Consider the following 23597-nt stretch of genomic DNA (forward strand, 5'->3'; position numbering starts at 1 on the left):
TATTATTGTTGTTGTTGTTGTTATTACAATATTTATAATTATTGCAGTTGCTAATATTTTTATGGTGCTTTGCATATTTTATATATTTTTGAAGATTATATGCATTCTGCGAATTCGTACACTTTTAACTATTCCATAAATGGACAAAGTTTTACACTTTATTATAATTGCCCCGTTTCGATAATAAACTTTCGCGGGAAGTGTAGAACAACCGGGGAAAATTTTGTAGTTAATTTTTCGCTTCTACTCTTTACATTCAATTCGAGTCTGCACGGATAGTTTTAATACCTCTCTTTTATCCGTGCATTCTTTGACCCTAAAAAAGAGAAAAGATACGCATACAATTTTTTATACGTTCACGTGACTGAGATAAAATTGTTCTTCAATGTACGTTTTACGATGTAGGAATATTCTTTAAAGATCTTGCAGTAATAATAAAAGGTACCTGATGGAAAAAATATGGCGGCGATCTATTTTTCCCTGCCTGTAAAAGCAATATGTGTGTCCTACAATTTCCAAGAACTCATAAACGGCAATCAGATTGTATCTCGTGAAATTAAGGTCAAGTTAAGCAAAGCATTATAGGATCTCTCTCAAGCCCTTGCCACTTCCTGGATGGGGGTTGAAACAGGCCTGTTAGTCGACTGCCAATCGCAGCCCGGCCGCTCGATCCAATTACTCGACCTGTCTGTTGTACTCGAGAGAATGCTGAGTTACTCTCGCGCATATTCTCTGCTCAAAGTGTGTCCAAAATTGTATGGAAATGTTCCTTGAACGATAAAACTGAATTAGAATCGAAATTAAGTAAATTTGTGATAAATAAAATATAGAATTTTATAAATGATAGTATCACGAACGATATACAGTATCTACATTTGCATCACATTTTATTTATTATATCATTTACATAGTAATTAACTACTAGGTATTAAGTATATTAAATTTCGTATTTTTTAGTATTAGTTTCGTATGATTATAAAGTTTCATATCATAAAAGTGAAACATGGAACCTGATAAAAAAGAAAACATCTTTCATTAGTAAATATAAATATCTGCAAATACTTTTTGTAACCTCTACTATCATTCTCCATATCTCTTGAAAAACACGATGATTCAACCTCGTCGCAAATAGAATGTTATCCAAACAATTCCGACACCCGTTAGACAACGCAATGGTGCAGGTTCGGAATATGGGTCATTTAAATTGATCGCGAAATTTCAAGTCCTATAAAATTTCCTCTGTCGATTGGATATCACCGGTGGTGTGACGCCATTGGTTCCAACTTGGTGTTTCCCCCACCATCTTACCTCTTAACTCTGTAAACGAACAACCGACGGTTTCGGTTTCGGTTTCGGTTTCGGTTTCATTGTATTTCTTTGCGCACTACAATGTATTCTTTCCTCTACTTCATTTGCTTTTTCGCGGTGCGTGTTTCTCTGTTGCATGTTATTGTTTTTTTTCCTTGTTTCCCTCTCTCTTTCCTACGTCGATCCCTCCACGCTCGGGCGCATTTATCGTGCCTGCTGAAGCCATGACATTGAGACGCCGAGCGTGTAACAGTTCCGCACTTTCGTAGCTAGAATAATCGAGTCTGTGCGACAGCGGCGACGTCGATCACTCCCGTATTCCCGGGGCCACGTGTTGCTTCGACTCGATTCGTGCCCCTTCGTGCATCTCCGGCTCGCCCGATTTCTAAGTAGAAAAGTTCGATTCGTGGTCAGACAGGGCGACGCGGCCTTCGAGACGCATTGCGGTCTCTCCCAGCTTTGCGATTTTTTTAGATTCATCCTTTTTTCTACCCCTTCCAGCGTCTCGAGGCCCTGGGGATAATTTTATTATTGTTTACCAAGCCTCACTCTACATTCATACCAGCGTAAACCGTCCTCTTGTCTCCGCTAATTGACAATCAAACCGTCATTGCACGGTTCCGTCGATCTCAATCGTGGTCTTGAATTATAATCCAATTGGAATTCGACTGGTTCAGACATAACTGCGCATGCTTGGACTTGTGTACGAGGACGGTGACTAGTTTGATAGCCATCTTGAATTCCTTTTTAATGGGTTTAATAACTTAGGTTTTTTTGTTATGTTATGTTATGTTATGTTATGTTATGTTATGTTATATATTATATGTTTTTAGTTATTAGAGGTTAAAAGGGAGTATTTTAATATGAAATAGTCGAAGACAAGGATAATCCGGTAGATTAAAAAATATAAAATAGGTGATAAAGCCACGGTGTTTTATGAGAAATGAACATTAGTTTAGCTATTATGTTAACTTAACTCAATTGATATTAGTCTGTATAATTCTTTAACGTTATTTATATATTTTGAATATTCGAAACACTTTCTAGTTAGTTGTACTAGTACATATAACTTAATTCTTCTTAATGTTAATTTTGAACCTGAGCACCTATTAACGAAAGCCAACTGCGCAATTCAAACTTGTCTCCGAGCCAAAATTCGAATCGACTGCGCTGCCTATGAAACAATGCTCGCTTTTACAAATCCAAACTGGAACTCAGGTTTCGGTAGAGCGTGGAACGGAATAATCACCAGTTTACGCGTTTCTCCGTATAATCGATGATCATCTTATGTAATCGGTAATAACGTGAGACTCCTTATGCATCGTCGAATCGTATTAAACTCCCTGGCATCTGACCTCTCTTCCGTGGCAATCGCTTTGCGTTGGTCCTTCCTAATCAACCTATTAATATCACAGTATGGCTGGCTTCGACAACACGCGTCGAGGCAATCGATTGTCCCGATAATATAGATTGCGCACGGTGATTGGCAGTGTCTAATTTTGGACTTGCGACATACGAGCTCACCAGAGTCTTTGTACCGTACAAAACAACGTGGGTGTACTCGAAAACCTATGGTTTACGTGTGTAATTTCGATTCGCCCTTTGTGGACTAAATCGAAGTTCGTTGACTAGCAGGAAATTGATACCTAACGAAGATATTAATTTAGAACCTCTGTATACATTGTTAATGTTTCCTATCCTTCGTTTTTCTCCTTTGTTCCTCTTCTTTTTTTACCCTTATTGATTGTATTGTATCCGATTCAATTCTACAATTTATAAAATAAATCTTATTTTCTAACAAGAAAAATGAAAGTTACAATAATACGATAACTTTGGTACGTATCAATGATACAATAATAAGGCAACTGGAATGAGACGCTACAAATGGCTTTGTTAAAATTATTATATAATGCATATAATTAAGTCTATAACTAAAAACGTGGTTTAAATTATATCACGTTAAAGATAAGAAAAATGTGATATTTAGTCGTGGTGAAGATAATGGAGTCTCAGTGCCAGATTCAAATCTAAATTATGTACATTGAAATAATAAAAATTGGATAATTACGTTCTAAAATAATCGAAATCCTATATCATATTGCCAAATAATTATTAATAATTAGAAACTCTGACAGTAAAATTCTAAAATTTAAATTAATACACTTTATATCCATCTCAACTTTCCCTAGTCCCTGTAGTAAAATTACTTTTAATCCTGCAAAAAGGCTCAATTTCCAAATCTGCCGACCAAATTGTTTTGCATGCAAAACCAGAGTACCCCAGAGAAGGCAACGCGTACGAGTCATCCACTATTGCACGTACGTCGAAAATTCCTAATCATTGAGGACTTACATAATCGCGGAACGAGCGCGCGCGCCGCGTTGAATTTAGTCGACAGTGGCGGCCATATTGGTGTCTGTCACTGCGCGGCTGTGCCGAGAGTGGAAGGGACCGTCCCCGGTCCTCTCTCTCTCTCTCGATGGTAATCGACTCTCGACGATGCATACTGGGTATTGGGTGGGTGGGTGGTGTTACAGGGTCGACGGTGGATGTTGTGCGGGGTAGGCGACGTGAACGCGCGGGTGTAGAGGGGAATGAGAAAGAAGAGGTAGAGAAGGTGCCTCCTAGTGACCCCCTCTCCAGTCAACTACAGGCGAGTTGTAGAGCGTTCGAGAGCGTGTTGGAGGAGGTAAATGAGAGTGAGAGAGTAGGTCTGGGTGCTCGTGGAGAGGAGCGAAGGATAAAGAAAGAGAGGGTTAGCGGGCTGGGAGGGACAGGAGGAGAGGTGGCGCGACAGGGACAAACGGGCCACGACCGAGAAAACGACGCAGGAGCGCGCAGGTGCGCTTTCCTCGCGAGATACGTTGTTGTTTTACGAGACAACGAGAGAAGCCGACCGCGCGCGCGAGATACTTGAAGGCGCGTTTACATTGCGATCAGATTCAGCCTGTGGAACGACAGATTTTCCTTTACTTCCTTGTTATTCTTCGTTCGTTCGATTCCTTATTGTTTCCAACTTTGTTTTTGTTATTGTCATTTTATTTCCTTTAGTTGACCGTTTCAATTTGATTTACGCGTTCTCTATTCTCTTGACTTATTGTACGTATTTCTTAACTAATGTTGGTGTCGTGCAGTGTATCGTAGACGTATTATTCCGAACGGTGGTGTGTCGATCGTTGTCGTTGTCATATCGCGGTGGTGTCACGAGAGAGCGAGTTCGTGTTGCGATAGCGTGTCAGTTTTCGCATTACGGTGCGTGTGCACCTCCCTTTAGTCCGGTTGTCGTCGTAGCCGCGGTGTGTTGCGTGTGCCTCCGCGTCGTTGTGGTCATCGTGACTGGTGTGTCCCGTGTGTCCCGTCGCCGAACCGCGCTGCGCCGCTAACCAGCAACGATGACGAAAGTGTGAACATACAGCGGGTAGAGTGGTGGTGAGAACGCAGTCTGTTTGTTGGCAGTGGAGGAGGTGTTCTAAGATTAAGTCGGCCCCAGGTTCCATCCACCTGGCAAGGGAGGCTGCTGTTTCTTCTTTATCTCATTTTCCCCCTCCTCCTTTCTTTTTCTTTTTGCACATTTGATTCTACCTCTGTTTCGGCACTTGGCAAAGCACGTTTTGCGTCCCCTTCACTTCTCCTTTCGTCCTTACGATCTTAAGGTCGCATTACTTCTCTCCGTTTCTTAATTTTGTCTCTTGGATCATTTAATTTTTCGCGTTATTGAGTAATAAGTATTTTGTAACAGAGAAAGATTATTCTTAGATTAAAAATTCGTATATATTGTATGTGATGACTCGAAATGGCAGCCTTGCTTGATCTTTTTTAATCGTTTGTGGTATTCGAACAGCACCGATTACGCAGGTAATTATCGACGAACGACCAACTGTGCCCAACTGACGTCACGCGTAATACATATGACATATGTGCCAAGTTAAATATATAGCTTTAGATTTACATACGTAATTGTAATTTATATCACACCATGCGGCTGAAATAACTTCTCTCCTGGATTCTCATGTCCACTGCAGTCTATCAGCCGATAACATTGCATCTACTTGTTTGAATACTTGAATAACTAGTATACATATTAATTAGCGTAATTGGATACGCACATCTGTCCAGTAACATAAAAAACAAATAGTTTATGTTTTATAAACGCATAATGAATACACACGATTTATATTCTAAGTATTTAATGCTTACCTTCTAAGTGATATTTCTTGTTAATAACTGCATTAATTGTGCGCTACAAAATCTCGCTCGTCAATGAATCTTTTCAAGTCTCACGTAGTCGTAAAAATGTCAAAAAAAACCAATTAGAGACTGCGCCCTTGCATCATCGTCATCGCCTCGAGCATGAGAACTCCATTCATAATTGCTAATTAGCGATCGATAGTAGCTGCTTTTGATCAAAAGGGTGAGCCATACAGGGCGTTCCATTATCAGCGGAGTACACTTTCGGAGATAATGAGTTCAGAGTTACAGAATAATAGTTCTAATCCAATTTATCATTCTGCGAACAATCGCTTCGATCACTTTTTTTTCATTTATTGAAATTTGAAGGATAAAATTCGAATGGCTTATATTTGTGCGATATCCTTCAGAATCAAGTCGGCTCAAAATCAGTCGGCTGTCCAAGGCCACTGTTCCTTCTTCCATTCAACATGGCAGTCGTAACATCTACTTGTATACTTATATTATCCTTTCTACATTTACCAAACTGTTTTTAAATTTGAATGTTTTATCTTTAGTAATTATGATACATACTTTTTAATAGCCATAACATGTCAATTCGTTGTAGATAAGTGATACAAGAATATTATACTCAGTTACTGATATGCGCTATAGAATATACTATGAACATTTTACAAATATCTTAAATCCATACGTGTATACATACAATATAATTTTATGAGTTATCACAAAACTATACTTATATTTCGTGGCTCTAATCGGGCATATCTTAATTATTCAAATTTATTACTGGAAACTGCGTATTTCCACTTATTACTTATCTCGCGATAATTTAACTGATAGCATAACACATGTTATAACTTAGCAGACAACGAGAAATATCAATCTTTCTTATGTTATATTATCAATCTAAAAAAAGGGGTTAAATAGAAAATCGATCTCATCTGGGAAATAGATCGGATTGATTCTTTTATCTAGACTCGCAGCAACAAATGAATCGTCCTGTATATGGTAGACGTCGATAAAAGTAAAAGCACACGTGTGCGAATAGCAGGTGGCGCGTGTGGTGGCTTTACTCTCTCTTCTTTCTTCTCTCTCTTTCTCTCTCTTCGCTCGTCCAGGATCGATGGAAATTCAGGGACGGTGGTGCGCCGCGCGCATTCAATAATTAGTGCTAATTATATTTCACGCGAAGGTCGCTCACGGAAACTACTAAAAGCAACGCCATTTGTTCAACGTATTCGATAGTCACATCCACCTTGAGAATCGATCGGATTCCCGATGCGCTGACCTATATCCATCCGCGTAACCCCCGGATATCCGTTGCAGCAAAACGGGGCTACTCCTTGGAGGCGTGAAAAAGGAAATGGAACGCGTCCTCTCGGGACCGATCGAACCCGAACTCTTTCTTCTATCGTCTTGAAAAAATAGACGAAGTTAACCCTTGCTGTTTAAACTTGAGTCTTTCGTGCTTAAGTTAGTTTGAGTTATATTTCATGTATTTTATTTTATATTGATATGAATATATTTATATTTATATCATTATAGATGTATTTACATTAAATATACGTAGATATTCGCTATACGTGGTCGGCAAGAGTTTAAACAGTTCGAATAGGTTGACAAAAATATTTCGAACAAAAGCTCATTATTATCAAATGAAAAATTTACTGATGTAAAAAAAGCGTTGAACGTATCATTTTTCATAAAAGACAAGAGTCATTTTGTATCCTCTGAATGGCACTATATACCTTTCTTATCAGATTCTTAAATTGCGTGATAGGCGATTTCAATGATACAATTGTAACAATTAAATGTATCTGATACTACAATAATATAATTTGTTTCTGCATAGTAGTGTCATTCAAAAACAAATTATATTATTACGGAATCGGATAAATACAATGATAACGTTATTACTGAATTCGCCTTCTAGCGTAATATAAGAACATGACATAACCTAAATATATATCACACACAAGACCCATATTTACAATTAAAGATACCGTTTTTATAGTAATGGCGAAAGGAATAGTATTAGTTATTGTTTACAAAAAGAATTCTAGTGATATTTTAAAACACAAAATTCCAAGAAACATGTAGAATAGTGAAATACGTCTGAAACAAGTTTCCAGAAACAATCTCGTTCGTGCTCAAGGAAAACCGTAGAAATATATCGGTTGCTTTAAAGCGAAGAATAATGAGAAATATTTGTTCCTCTGTTCTTTTTTGAATATTTTTGTTGAGAATTTTTTTGGCAATCGTAATTAGCTTTGCTGAACACTAAACTGCGGATTTTCATGCATTTATAAGAAAGTACAAAAATAATGTATATAATATATTATAATATATAATAAAAAAAAGTATAAAACGTGTGTCAACGTAATAATAGGAATGAAATATTCAAAGTAGAATATTTCTTATAAAAATATGAATTTGTATAATTATTCTCAATCTGTTAATAACCGATTAATCGTTAAATAGATTTGAATTAAATTAATAGAGCTAAAGGAGCATATACAGAGCGTTTCAGTAATACAAGTGTACAGTTACTTCTAAGTTAGATATTAATGAAACAACCTGTATGAAAGATAACGAAACAAACCAATAAAACTTCATTCTTTTGTAATTTAATCATACGTGATAATGAATCGGATTCGATTTGCGTACGTAAATAATTAAAACAGACATGTTTACCTCCGGGTCATATCTGTGAATAATTACATTCAAGTGTTTTCAAACGGATTCACATACAAAGTGGAATATAGTTATCGATAATACAAAGGCCCCGACATAATCGCTGTTATTGAAAATGAACTTCTACGCGAGATAGGTATAGAATTTTTTTTATTCGACTAAATCTACTTCTGACAGATAGAGTATTGGGAACAATGTTATTCGATAAAGGTTACGTGTTCTTTTCCAATAAAATCGAATGTCTAATATCGATTCAGCCATTAACTTACGATTCCAAGTACATACATAAACTGTATCGAGAACTTTAACGACTATGCATTAAATATTCAATGACAAGCTGTGGTCGAGCGTATCGAGTCACGAAATTTAAAAAATATCGAACGATCGATTTACGGGTTGGTAAAGTAGTTGAAAAGATCTGCAAGTTTATAAAAAAAAGTTCAAATTTAAGATAATATTAATTTAATCGTCTTTTACCATATAGCTTGAAATGACATAAAATTTAATTACTTTTTTCAAGATTAAAATAACATATGAGTTCTAAAATTCCCTCAATTTTTATATATAAGATGATCTGTTAAATATTCATTATTAAAGTAAACATACCATATCTACAATTTAAATACCGCCTTAATATCTATATTATCATTGAAAACTTCGTTACAAAACATTATGTAATAGCCTAGTTTCGCAACAAAATTATCTCTAAAAAGCACCTAAGCGCGCGGTTATGCTTGAAAAAATATCGGTGACCTTCATGTGTGCTTGCCGCGCGAATTTCGCTAAGCAATCATACTTTATTTTTATCCTACCACCCTATATATTCGATCATATAACAATACAAATATTTCGACGTGTTATTCCATACGTAACACGTTTTAATACCATGTATATGTTGCTAAAGATTATTTCCAATGATCGATGCATTTATAGTAGCAAGTGAAAGAATTAGAATTAACCTATCTTCTCATTACGGACCCCATTTTTGGGATGGTTAGGATCCTCTTGCACAATAATTTACCAACTGCTACAGTAATATTGGTAGACTGATACGTTACATATTACAAGTGAAAACAACTTGTAACAAATATATTATAATTTGTAATGAATATATAGAAATATATTATACATTTCCGGATAAGTTTCAAATATAACCAATATAATGTCTTGTTATAGTGCTCGAGAAATTTGAAAAAATTTTATATAACGAAAATAATAAAGCCATAAAAGTTTTCTGTGACAATTATTCAAATACTTTCATGTACCAGTGTCATAAAAATCCGCAGTCTACTAATAATATTAGCTTAGTTATGCAAGAGGGCCCTGGTCTCATCTTAACGCGTTAAGGTCGTCGAATAAAAAAGATAACGCCCCTAGACGATCTGAATGGTCCAAATAACCCTGGGCTTTTTCGCAACCCTAACACGCGATGCAATCATATGCTATCTTGATGCGTACACATGTAACGTGTCATATACACGTCTGTGTGTGCGTGCGCGCGTGTGTGTAGGATGGTCGTGTATCGAGTGTGCCACTTTTCTCTGTTCTCCTCCGGTTTCGAGGTTAGGTGGACACACATTTACGCCGTGGCCCAGCGCCACGCAGCTTGGCACAGCTTTTTCGGCCAGCATTGTGTAACACGTCTACCGCCAACTGCTCGTAAGGCGCCTTTACAAGCGTAATGTCATACCGTCGGCCTAGTCGCGACTAGTTCTTCTCACGATGTCCCAGACTGCGGACTTTTTTCCGATCCCGCCCGCGAACGCGACCGATTCCGAGTCACTTTCAGTTCGATGCACAGTGCTTCTATACACAGACAGAGTGAGTGAGTGAATGAGTGTGTGTGTGTGTGTGTGAGAGAGAGAGAGAGTCCCTTTGATAGCAAAAATCGATTGGCTTTGTTCGGTTTTACTAGTAACACATAGTGGTTGCTCGTAACTCTTTTAAGGGCTCGTTAATTGGTGCATATAGTCGGGTCGCCCTTATGTGTTCTTCTATGTGATCTAATGTGATGTAATGATATTTTTAAAGTGAGGTTGATTTGTATGGAGAGCAAGAGGTTTTTCATAGGTGAATGGTTGAAGTATACTACTGATCATAAGTATTAGGACACCTATTGTTGGTTACATTCATTGAAAAGTTATAAATTTTCTCACGATATAAGTTTACATTGAATTTTATTTCATATCGTAGTTCGTATTATAAGATATATAGTGTGAATGAAGTAACAGATTCATAATAAAATATGTAACTAGAAGATTAAAGAAGTGGAAAACATTCTATTTATAGTAAACGTAAGCAGAGCCCTGTTGGACAGTAATTTATTAGCTAATAACGTTGTAGGTTACACCTACCTTCATTATCAAATCTATTGCTATTATATGCAAGAAAATTTATTAATCTTGATAAGTTATAACAATTTCTAATAATATTATCTCTATAATATTATTCTAACAATATCTCTAATAATACTAGCCCAATTGTGCAAAAGAGCCCAGGTGTCCTGCTACTCATAACCAGCAATGTATGTATATAATTATTTGTTCCCTAGTGAGAAATCTGGTAATTGTATAATACCAGTTTGTATAGTAGCAAGCGTTGATTAAATCTGTGTTAATTAAATTAATTAAATAAGAATCCGCTTTTCTCAGTTGGAATGCAGTATGTGACTTATATATATGTATATATATCCGCAGAAGAGTCGGTAGAACAGGTCAGTGGATGATTCGTCGCGGGATCAACCGGTGACGCTCGCATCATTAAAACAACGTCACTGGTCAGGAGATCCATTCCGTCGCCTCTCTGCATTATGTCATTAGAGTGGAAGGCAGAATCGATCGTTAAGCTCGTTTAACGGCAAAGTGGTCCAATTACAACCACCACTGCTCTCTGTGGCTTTTACCTCGCTTGAAAACTACGTTGATCGTCCTTGGATTTTTCTCACGAGCGTTCGCCTCGTTTACTTGCCGCCCTCCATCTTCTTCGTTCGTTTCCTGTTTCATTTTTGCTTTCCCGATTTATCCGCATCGAGTTTCGATCAAAGCACGATTCGTAGAATCAATGTTTTTAACATCGTTTCCTTTTTCCAAGGTAAAATATAGATTAGGAATTATAGGGAATTAACTAGAGAATTAATTATTCTTCAACACTTCCAAAGACCATTTGCCATCTGAGTTTCCTTAAGCTTAACCTTAGAATGTACTTTTTTAGTTTTCTTTTTGATAGTTTTCAACTGAATTATAGCAAATTCTCGCGTTAGAGAGTCTTCCTAAGTTTTAAAAGAAGTAAATAATTATAGAGTCATTAATCTTTGTCCCTTGGCACTATTCACCTCAATCGACGGCAGCACGCACGATAGAACAGCAGCAATTGCTTTTTACATGTTTTCTTCCATTTGTCTTCTATCTTCGTACGTCGCTAACACACATTAAAGGAGACTGATTCGGTGCGCGCATTGAGTCACTGGTTTCTGCTATAGTGCTCCCTAAATTGCCTTTCTTAAAACATCTCTTCTACAAACTAAAATATTCACTTATTCCAATAGAAATACAACTCTGTCATCTTTTTATGTTTTCCCATCTTCTTCTTCTTATTACAAAATGGAAAACACAGCAGAATAAAAAATTTAATTGTAACCAAAAAATAGCCAGATGAAACTCTAATAAAATCATCTTTAAAAATCAAATTCTTAACAGATGAAATCTACCTTTCACAAATAACAACAAGAATGACTTTATTAATAGAATTTTAGTTTCCCACCAGCAGCCCATCCGTACCATCGCTATAAATAGCGGTTTGGTTAGTAAAGTATGTTAGCTTCGGTTGTTCCTTGTTCTAACGTGCTTTCTAACTCGTGTTACACAAATCCATGAAATCTTTGAAACCTCAGTCGCAACTACTATTGTTCTCTGTATTTTCCCTATCAACTGCGGACCAAAGGAACGATACAGTAGTTTCTAACGTTCTTTCATCAGAGCCTAAAAACATCGTTCTCCTCACAGATCGGTTCTAAGCAGAAGGAACCGATATATGCATGTGGATTGTATAACAGAGTCGAGATAGAGACGAGAATGTAGCGCCGTTTCTGCTTGCTGCTGCTGCTGCTCAACGGCTTACGGTCACATATCGTAGTTCACTGTGGCTGCTCGCTACAGCACCATGACTACTACTCTAGTCGTCAACTAGTCGTCGTCGTGTGTGTCGTATATATTCTCTGTTCCTCTGTGTGTATGTGTGTGTATGTGCGTGCGTGCGCGCGCGTGTGGGTGTGCGTTTAACGTCGTGTCGTGTTTTTCGCGGAGAATCACGCGCGCGATCGTTTGGTTTTTCTATTGTACACCTGGGTCGTATACTTTGATCGATTGAAATCAATTTTCGTGTGCCTGGTCCCCGCCAACCATCTCGCCTTGCCCTTCTCGGGTTAGGTTGCAACGGTTGATCGTCACGTATACACGTGTACCCGCTTTGACTGGAATAAATTGGATCTGCGTTAATTGGATCGGTCGTTTCAAAGAGACATGTTGAGAGGTTATATCGTTTTAGAGAAGCATATTTCGATCGGTTTGTACATATGCACCTGCATTTCGCATCGTCTTTATTCAGTGTTTGAGACTTTCTGTAGTAGTTTGTTTTGTTAGATAATCTACAAGTACAGCGGAGTAGTTCTTTCTGGTGGTTAATCATGATTAATCATAAGAACGTACATATCTGCGAGGATTACTCAATATCGTGAAAACGATCGTAAGATCGCGTCTTTCAGTCGATTCGATGTTTCGAGCGTAAATATCGTTCCCAGTCGTCACCGAGGTGTCGCTGTCGTATGTGTGTCGGGCTTGGTGGCACAAGTACAGTACCGTTCGAAATATAGCCACGTAAATACATACATACGTGCCTTCGTATAAATACACAAAGCCTGGTCGGCAACGCGGAGAATCTCGAATTCCGAATCGATTTCGTCGGATAAATTCCTGAACACGCTACTGTGTGTCTTCAAGGTCGTAATTGTGTAACGAACGTTTAAGATCTCTCGACTGTATTCCGTGGAGCACGGAGCATGAGTTGCAGTTGCCACTGGCAGCAGTGCCTCGGTCGGACACGGTGCTGTGTCACAAGAAGCTGCGTTTGTTTTCGACTCGGGTTCGCGCGCCTCAGGTTTATCTTTAACCGTTCCACGGTCCATCTTTCGATTATATAATCTGGGGTAGATCGTCAACTACAATAATCGACTCGACGGTTTATTAATCGAAATGTAGTCTCGAAGCGTACAGTGAATATTTCGAGCCGCGCTCTCGGACATGATTGCGTAACGCATGTAAATTACAATTGTCTTGTCGATAATGTTGGCGTGCTAGCGCGCTCGATCAACATCGAACCTTTCAGTGCTTTTTCTGCGAATCGCGTATCGAATTCACGCACAGTTCGTCGCGTTGTGTAACGTACAACAGGTTAATTAGACTGCACGCTGTGGATCACAATTGTATTGCTCTGTCGGTAAAAGATCGCGGACTCTGCGAGTTAGTGATGATCTTTGACTTCGTCGTGAAATATTTTTTTGTCACTTTTTGTCAACTTTTTATATCAACACGTGATACATTGTTTAAAAATGTATTTATTAAGATTCTATTGACAATTTCCTTATATAGTCATATAGTTGAGTTAGTGATATATAAGGTAGTATTAGGTAGATAATTTTACATAGCTGCTGTCGTTTTTCTAATTTTCTTGTAATACCAAAGATTATCTATTTATGTATGTTACAATTGGCGGAAGAGTATTCGTGATCAAAATGGCACGCAAGGTTCTGCTAACGTTCGGCCAATATTATCGAAGGTCTAAGCCGCGAACATGATTGTGTAATAATGTGTCCGCGTCTTATGCCATTATTGCACTCTTAAGCGCATCATCACGTAACTGTCCTCTCGGTAGCATCGGTGTCGTTCAAGAACTTTTAAGAAGCTTGTATAATCGACTGATTTCGTGTATTTCTTTAAGTCAGTATTTTAATCGTGTGTTACGTCGATAATATCGTGTGTGACGTAAACCTTTAAAATTACCTGTAAACGCATTTTTAAATGTATAATTCATTAAATAGCCTTCAAAAATTAGTGAATAACAAATATTAAAGTAAGAAAATGAAATTTCCTTTGCTGTGACAAAAAATAAAGAATTTAGTACACATAAAATAAAAATAATAAACTCAATACGGATCTCCAGATAATTTAAAAAGAATAAAAAAGGCCGGGTATTCTAATAAATAGTTTATCCCACGTGAAGTTAATATTACGCGTTCGCATGACGTCACGTGACGTAACCTGTACGTATAGAACAAACAATCTCAACAGATCAGTTTCGTCGTCACTCGTTGCTCGTTTAAAAAATTGCAATATTCGAATGTGATCCATTCAATGTTTATCCTTCACGTGCTAGTGTGAATTGCTAAGAACGTGTCGAAAGTTGTTCATAAAAGAGAAACATCGATTTTAATTACATGCTTAAAGGTGTTATATTAACTGCAAATAACGAGTGCGTCTCGACGCCGCCAGAGCGTCGCGGCACCGGGGACAGGCTATTATTAGAAACGTCTCTTCTCCTCATTTGACTTTTTAACGGAGAAAAGTGGTATCAGCTGACATCCCTTACATAGACGATTCATCGTGGAACACTTTTATATTCGACTATCGATATCATTTAGAAATTAATTGAATCAACTAAACTAAATTGTTCCATGATATATAACTACAAATATTTTTAATTAAAGCTTTTATCTAAAAAATATATACCGAAAAAAAATCGAATGGCGCGCAAACATAAAAGATTTTCTACAATGTCGGAAAGTGTTTCTTCCGTCGTAAAAAAGAGGAAGGAGAGGAAAAAATGAAAACGAAGGGCTAGTTTGCACGATGAGAATTAATTAATCCAGGCAGACGGTGTGTTAAAAGCATTGAAACTAGTAACGCGAAAACGACCGTTCTTTTGTTTCATCCTCTCCTATTGTCCTTTAACGTGACGGGAATAAAACCTACGAGAGAGGTAGTCCAGGTGCCGGTCGAAAAGCAATTTGCCCGCGGGCTTGACGCGTTTCTCTCTTTCCACTGTCAGGCTCAATCACACTTTCCGCGAATCAGAAAACACTTCCGTCGAGAGTTAAATTAATGCGGAGGAAGCGTGACGCGACGCCTTGTGATCTGACGTTCTCGACATAATCGAATCGTCTGCGCGCGCATCGTATTGTGCGCGTGATTTAAAAATCGAAGCTTAAAACTGAGAAAATTCGTATCTTCATATAATCGGATAAATTAATAGAGATACAAGAAGTTTTAAAAGAAGAACGTTATTTAAATCCATATCAGTTACTAAATTACTTCGTGTCTATTTAAATTGGTATTTATAAATTGACGAAAATAGGAAGATTCAATACGCGCGTTAATCGAACATCAGACGCCATGACAGTTTTCAAGAAGTCCCTCGTTTAAAAGAAAATATATGCTAACGCGCATTAAAGGGGTTAATTAAGGGAAACCGCGGGTGTATAAGTAGAAAAGAACAACGAAGGAGACGAACAACATGAGGGCAAAAGATAGAAAGGGAGTAAAGATAAAGAGTCGTGGGCAAACGAGAGAGCACGAACGAGAGAGCTAAACGGAAGCGAGCCAATATGAGATTACAGGGCAGTTGGGGCTCGTGCCAGATGCGCGTTTACACGGGCCCTGAATACTGTAAATGCACTATCTGGTACGACATCTCTCCTGTCGCCGCCACCAGAGTAACGGTCACCGAGCTGCTGCTTTTCGGCGGTGCGATAAATTCCAGAAAAAAAAAATAAAAATAAAAAGAAACTTTTCGATTATATACATAACCTGGAATGAGCAACGCTCCTTTTCACCGGATTAATTTTTCGCTTAAGAAAGTAACTACAAATGAATATTTCATATTTAATCCTTCGAGTAAAAATTTACATTATTTTATTAACCCTGCTGCATTCTTTCGGTCATACCCGATTCAATTGTAGTTTCTTAATGTTAAAATATATCTCAAGTTTTAAACAAATCATTATTGATATGCATGATCAGTTGCTTCAATGTCATGCTAAAGAAGCTTCTTAAAGAAGAAATAAAATTGAAATATAAGAATCGCAATAAGGTTAAGAAATATCACGAAATTACATTTTGTTTTTCACTAAAAGTAATTTTCCTATCTTAGTATTAAGCTGTCCATGATGACTCGAAGGGTTAAACAGGTTATGTCATAATTATAGTGTATTTTTCAACATTCATTTGTAACTTTAATTAGCCAATTGTCTTCGAATTATTTAATGTTTGTTATGCATATGAAAAAGAAATTGTATAAAGAATACTTCTAAATATGAAAAACTTGCAAGTTCGAATGCGTGGCGTTGAACGCGGTTAGGTAAACGGTTTGTAGAGGGGCGACTCGATTGTGTTTCGCGATGAACAACGAGGGTGAAGATCGCGTGTGTTTGTAATTTCGCGTCTCTATCCTCGTTTCTGTATCATCCCAGCTGAAAAGTCGACGCGTCGCCGCGCAGTGTCATTGAAAACATTACGGAGATACAATGTCACGTTACGTCACGCTCGCGAAGACGGATCAGGGAACAATTGGATACGCGAAGGAACACGGGATTGCGTTACTCGCAAAGTGTATCGTGTTCTTATTCCGGTATCACATGACGTTTTGCCTAATACATCGAAGCTCGTCGTAATTTTATTTATAGAAGTTATTTAGTAAATTTGATATATCATAATTAGACTGCAGATTTGTATGCATTTATGGGGAACATGGGGAAAAATGTACATAATATATCAAATAGAATACGTATAATATTCGAAGTAAAACACTTATTATAATATTTCCATTTCATTAATTACATTCATAAAAATTCGCAGTCTATGCATAATTAAATATAAATTTAGAGAAATGCATTTATTTGTACATTGTAATGAATCACTTGTAAATATTAACTTTTATCTCGAACACAGTCGTCAGGGTCAGTATATCAGTTTGATATGATGCCTTCTTGTTGACTGATGAAGTATTGTTGATCTGCTTGAGTCAAATGATAAGATTCTTTCAGACTCAGTACAAAATATATTTTATTATTGATAAAGGAGGAATATATCAGTTTATAAGGTGATTTGGTATATTGTTATTTGTACAATAGAATTTCTTTTTAAACTGAATAAGTATGTATTGAGTACCTGGACTACTACTGGATTTGACGCTAGAACTACCAAACCAGTAAAAATGATTGTCATCAAAGTCTTTGTATTTGTAATTACTAAAATATTTTAGTAGTTATATAGTAACAGTAGCAGTTAAACTTTAATTCCAATTAGCTATATATAGCATTATGATTTTTTACCTGAGAAGCATAGGAATGTGATAAAAAATATCTTGCTATTTTATTTAAGCTGTATTTTTAATGTAAGAATAGATTTTAATTGAGGATGAGGAGAAAATATGAAATAGTGATAAAATAAGAAATAAATCGGATAGTAGTCCAGATCGAAATTTCCTGTTTAACGACGCATATCGTGCCAGAGTGTGCACACCGAATCTGTGTATGTGTGTGTATGCGTGTATACAGCAGCAAGTTAAATTTGGGATGTAGAATGAGATTGCGAAATTTATAATCTAAAACGAGAGTGTAAAGCATCCATAACGAAACATATACACATCTTGAACATATGTGCATACACATATACACACAAACATATTTTATCTTTGATAATGTTGGAAAATCACATTACACGATCTATATAAGTATATATGTATTAACTGGTACATAGCAAATACTGCACAAGCGAGGTTAAGTGAATAAAAGCGACTGCATGCTAATTTTAAATTAAGCCAGGTAAACCAGTACAGTTTTCCTCTTAAAGACCAAGCCAGAGAATACTTGTATGCACGTTACATGTGGTTTATATTCTGGTTTAAAATTCTGTACCTCATGTTATGTCATATGTCTCTTAAAATCCTGTCTATACGAAATATATAGTAACTATATACAACTGCTTCTAATTACTCATTCAATTTGTACATTTTGGTAAAATTCACTTATTTACAAATCGATCAAAGTGAATACTTATGAGTGTATATTATACATGCATAGAAACATAAATAAGCATAAAAAATTCTACCACAATAAGAAAAAGCAAAATTAATTAGTACACCGCTTATAGTGCCTCGCATTAATATTGTAATACCACCGGCAATTATTATTGTACATACTTTATAATAGTACCAAATCTAAAAAAAATATTGTGGATTTATCATCTATTTTCATCTATTTTTGAATTCGTCAGGTTCTACCCTTTATAAAAATAATTTTTTTCAACTACCAGGTGACCTAAAAGTTATAAAATTCTTAAAAATGGACATGTCAAATCTTCCCCGTGTAATTTTCATATCAATGTAAGCCTTAAAACCTCATAACGACTGGTATTTAAATCTAGTGACATATAACTCACGGTAGCCAAGAATAAAACTAGTGGAAAGCATCAAAGACACGCCGTCAATAATGCGAAATTCTCGAACGCGAGTCATTTTTCTGCGTCAATGGCACAATAGGTATTGTGGAGTTCATGGCTGGTACAGATTTCACGATAGTTACGTCCGTGCGACACAATACCGTGAACCACGCGCGATACAGACGTACGCACGAGATATGGGAAACCTGTTTGGCCCACCGTGGCGCTTGTGTCGCAATAAATCTCTGACACGTTTGCTCAGCAAAAGAATTTCTCCGACTTTAGCATAAAGTCAACGCGTGTGATATTTTCTACAACATACAGTGGCTCACGAAAACATTCGAATGCTTCTAGAAACTTTTTACGAATGTATCGTATATATTTTATATTGAACATTTCGAAATTTCATTATTATTATAACGATTACATTGATGAAGTTTGAAACAAAACTGAGAATCTATGTAGTAACTATAAGGTATTTATTCCAACTATATACAATATTCCGCAAGGATCACAAAAGTATTTAAACAATTATCCATTGTATTGTTAATAAGCCTTAATATTCAGTAGAACTATTTTTAATTAGTTATTATTACACCATATAACTTATATATTGGAGATTCGTGCTGTATGCTAACTTTTTACCAGATACCTTGCAATAAACGTTACTTATATATACTTTTCTAGATTAGTTCCAAATTTTACCGATATAATCATGGTGTCCTTCTTTCGTTTTAGTGATCATGGACTTTCGAAATGTTTTATATATACATAAAAATTTTCTATGATAAGTAGCCACTCCTTCGATCTTTCATTTTTTGCATTTTTGTCTTTCTTGTATATATCGTAAATGATTACGTGTTCTTGGAAGAGTTGAATAAAAGAGTTGGTGGAGCGTGTAAACGAGAGTATCGGTTCGCGGTCGACTTGTTTTCTTTTTTTTGTTCTTTTGCTCTCATTTTTTCCTCATCGCTCTCGGCCGTCGGACATCGTTTGCGCATAGGCGATATTTATACCTGTGACTTATTCGTTTCACCACTTTCTGGACTTTTTACAACTTCTGACACATTTCAGTTTCTGGCACATTGCATAAGATGCGTGCACCAATTGATGACTTTCTTTGTTCAAGTTCATTCATCGTGAAATCAATTATTGGACTGCGGATTTTTATGCATGTAGGGGAAATTTGAAGACGCACAATTATACAGAGAATGCGTAAAATATAATATGTTATGATATTTTGTAAATAAGAAAATTGCATACGCAGATTCCATTTTTTATTATATTCATAAAAGTATGACTTTTCATAAATATTTACAGTCTATTAATTATACAACTTATATAATTTTCGATTAATTATTCTTATATAGATCTGATTAGCGACAAGAGTGTTTCAAACAAATTCCTATCTATAAATGACATGGATCTTCTACTTAAGGTCCATTATGGGTGGTGGCGCTAGTGGGCTTTCGCGAAACTTTCAAGAGCGTTGATTTCTATCGTTGAAGAACGTTGAAATTTATCTGTCTATTTTTATGTGATTGAATTTTAAACAATATTTTCATATATAAATATATGAATATCTAAGGATAATATAAAAGAAAGATTTTTGAGAAATTTAAAACACTGTTGTCGCTGATATATTAGGGTAACATAAGTAAACCATTATAAATATAGCAGTGATATTGTCGACCACTATTATCTCAAACTGTCATCACTTTTTGTCGCTGCTCATTGTAATTGTAATGACAATAAAAATCATATACTGTGCCGCATCCTTCTCATCATTTCATTTCATACCGCCACCTCTCAAAGTCGTTGCTTCCCGGAACCTCAATATCATTTTAGCAAGTTATTCTTGACCCGGTAGAAATGCTCTTTTTCCTTCCCTTCCGGACATACTCGATGTACGAGGTACATACATAATTATTTTGTATATATTTCATGCATATTGCACTTTTTTTTATATAAACAATATTTACGTTTAGTTTTAAACACACGTATTTAAAAATTAAAACAGATTTACTTAAAACATTTAATTAGTATTCCTTAATAATATTCATAATTTTAATCCTAAATTTTATTATAATATTAATTCATATTTTGAGACTTGGAAATCATGCAATTATAATATGAGAAAGAATTTGAATAATGAATCAAAGTTAATCATAGTTAATTAGTTATTACTTATAAAAAGTAATATATATATAATATGGTTGAAGAATAATAATGGCATATGTTTACTTTACTAAAACATCTTATTTTTTTTAATATTTACTCTACACAACATGCCACTGTCAATGTCACATTGAAGATAAGTCATCCAATATCTGAGAAGTTTAATATAGAGATGGATTAATTGAACAAGGGATGAGGAGAAGAGGGTTAGCCAATAGACGGAAAGGAGGGGGCAGAAACCAAGAATACTTCGGTTAAAAATAATCAGCTCTCTTACTATGGATGGTGAGAAATTTGGGAGCAAGGTCAATCGATAGCAGCGTAACTTCCTAAACATGTGTATTGCTCAGTTTATTTAAATATCCTTGGATCGTTAGCGGATGTGTATTATTTCTTTGAACTCTGAGATGTAACGTAGATAATTTTTTTTTTCACTTGCTAGAAACATTTTATATCTTGTAATGTATCATCGAAGGTTAATTTTGTAAAAAAGAAAGAGAGAGGATAGTGAGCAAAATGTTGAAGTCTTTATATTAAAAATTGAATAATAACAGTTCATTTTTGGATTCTTTCTCATTTATAACTCTGTCAATAAACTGCGGTCAAAGTTCCATCACAGGCTATATAATTTCTTGCTACTAGTTCTTACAATATTGCTAAACTTTGGAAGACAAAATTCCGAATAATTTACATTAAACCGTAAACAAATTTTAAAGTTATTTTACGCAGTATTGTATTTGAATCTACACATTAATGTTCTTGGAAAATACATTAGTAAATACATAATCTCGCTTCATAAAGCACAAGATTTCATTTCAATAAAATGAGTTCTGAATAATCGACAATGATGAAAATATTTTTGAAAATTGGCAAATCTAAAAACTTAAGAAAATGACTAATATCGTAGTAAGGTTAGGATTATCTTTATTATTTTGAATTATAATTTTTTTTGATTTTGAATTATAAAATAATATTCACCTACTTTATACAATAATACATTGATGTTTTTAAACTCATCGTTTATTATTATGTACCTCGTAATCGTCATAAATCGTTATAAAAGCACGTACACGATGGTGCGCTTAAAAAATCCCTAGCATCAGGAAGAAACTGCGTTTCTATTATGGAATCCACCAGCGGAACTGCTTAAAGAAGAGAAGCACGTTTGACGTCAGAAGAAAATCCTTGGCAGAAGATTTTTGCAATTGGCATGTTGGCAGTGTTGTTAGCTGGTTGTGTGGCTATATCGTATATACGACCGCTATCGGCACTGCAATTATGACGATTGCAGATCCGCAACCGTGATTGAAAACACAACTTCAATGATCAGCATCAAATAATGAGGACGAGGATTTAAATCAATATTTTCTAATTATCACATTAGTGTATTTCGATTGAAACATTTTATGTGTGAGGATGAAAAACTGTTTTACTGACCAACATAATAATTTTCAAGTTTATTCTATGTAGATACATATGTACATAAAAAATATGTCTTATTTAATGCTAACTTTAATTCTTCTCAAGTCCAGAAATTTCAAAATCGAGTTAAACAGGAAAACTTAGCTAAATATAATTAATATAACTAGTACAATTAAGTTGAAAAAATTGTAAAACTTAATTTTGTAGACTTAAGAATTTGCTAAATGTAAAATTACATAAAAGTTTATTTCTCGAAGGCCATCATGGTTGAAAGTTCATCTCATTTTTTAATGAAGAATTTAATTTAAACATTTCAAATTCAATGAAATAAATCCCTCGATACAATATAGCAATATAAAATTGTTTTTCCGGTGATCAGGAGGGTAAAGTCAAACGAAAAGCCAGCATTCGGTTTCTAAACAAATATATGTAGGCTTTTAGCGTGGTGATTCACGGTGACTTACATTGTCTGTTTCTCTCTGTTGCAGATCTGCCTACGTATCCTTTGGAGGATTACTGATGAGGTTACAGGGTGACGCAAACAACCTACACGGTTTTGAGATCGACCAGCATATGTATCTACTAATGAAAAAATTGGCGTTCTAACTGCATTACATGCGCCGCAATTATTGATTTAGGAAATGTGTGTATATTAAATGCATTCTTTTCAAGGAGAACGTTATTATTAATAAATTTAGGAGAAAGGTGATTGAATTGTTAGAAGTTATTAATGGTCGATATGATTCCAGAAAGAAATTTCTTGTATATTGCAATAATTGAGGAAGCAGTATATTTACGTAAAACAGGAAATATGTATTTTGTTTTCTAACTGATCGTTCACTATTCATATTCTCCAATTCATGAATCATTACTAAGCATTGTCACTGCCATTGCGATTTTCAGATACATGCTGACTAATAAAGGTATTTTTCCATGTAAAAAATAACCTTCTAAATAAAAACTCCCAACCTATCCAATTATTCTTATTAAAAGGTACCATAAAAATTACCAGAATTAAACAGTTGTTAAATAAAATGATTACTAACTGTTGATTAAATTCTTGGAAAACAAACAAAACATGACAATTTTCAGGCGAGTTTGTAGTAGCTTTACAACGCTGCGATTGGCCAGCTAAGTTAGTACATATTTAAATAAACTGCTTTGCTCCTTGTTACCAGTTGAATTAATTACAGGCAGTTCTTGTAATTAAACTATAAAGACCAGTAATTCCGCATTCTTTTAATTGCGAGCAACTGATTCAATGAAGTAAAATATTTTTGCTCACTCCTGTCTTTTATAAAAGTAACCATTAAAAGA

The 23597-nt window shown here is 35.6% G+C and overlaps 1 protein-coding gene across 1 annotated transcript in view; it reads left to right on the forward strand.

The window, feature by feature from the left end:
• Positions 1 to 23223, forward strand: part of LOC105680630 (DNA-directed RNA polymerases I, II, and III subunit RPABC3) — a 73183-nt gene extending 49960 nt beyond the window's left edge. The window contains exon 4 of the mRNA XM_012384495.3: positions 22769 to 23223. Within this exon, the coding sequence (XP_012239918.1) occupies positions 22769 to 22886 (118 nt within the window). The 3' untranslated portion in view covers positions 22887 to 23223. The remainder of the gene's footprint in view (positions 1 to 22768) is intronic.
• Positions 23224 to 23597: the final 374 nt, after the last annotated feature.

This window comes from Bombus impatiens, unplaced genomic scaffold (genome assembly GCF_000188095.3).
Source record: "Bombus impatiens unplaced genomic scaffold, BIMP_2.2 scf_0263, whole genome shotgun sequence".
Lineage (NCBI taxonomy): Eukaryota > Metazoa > Arthropoda > Insecta > Hymenoptera > Apidae > Bombus > Bombus impatiens.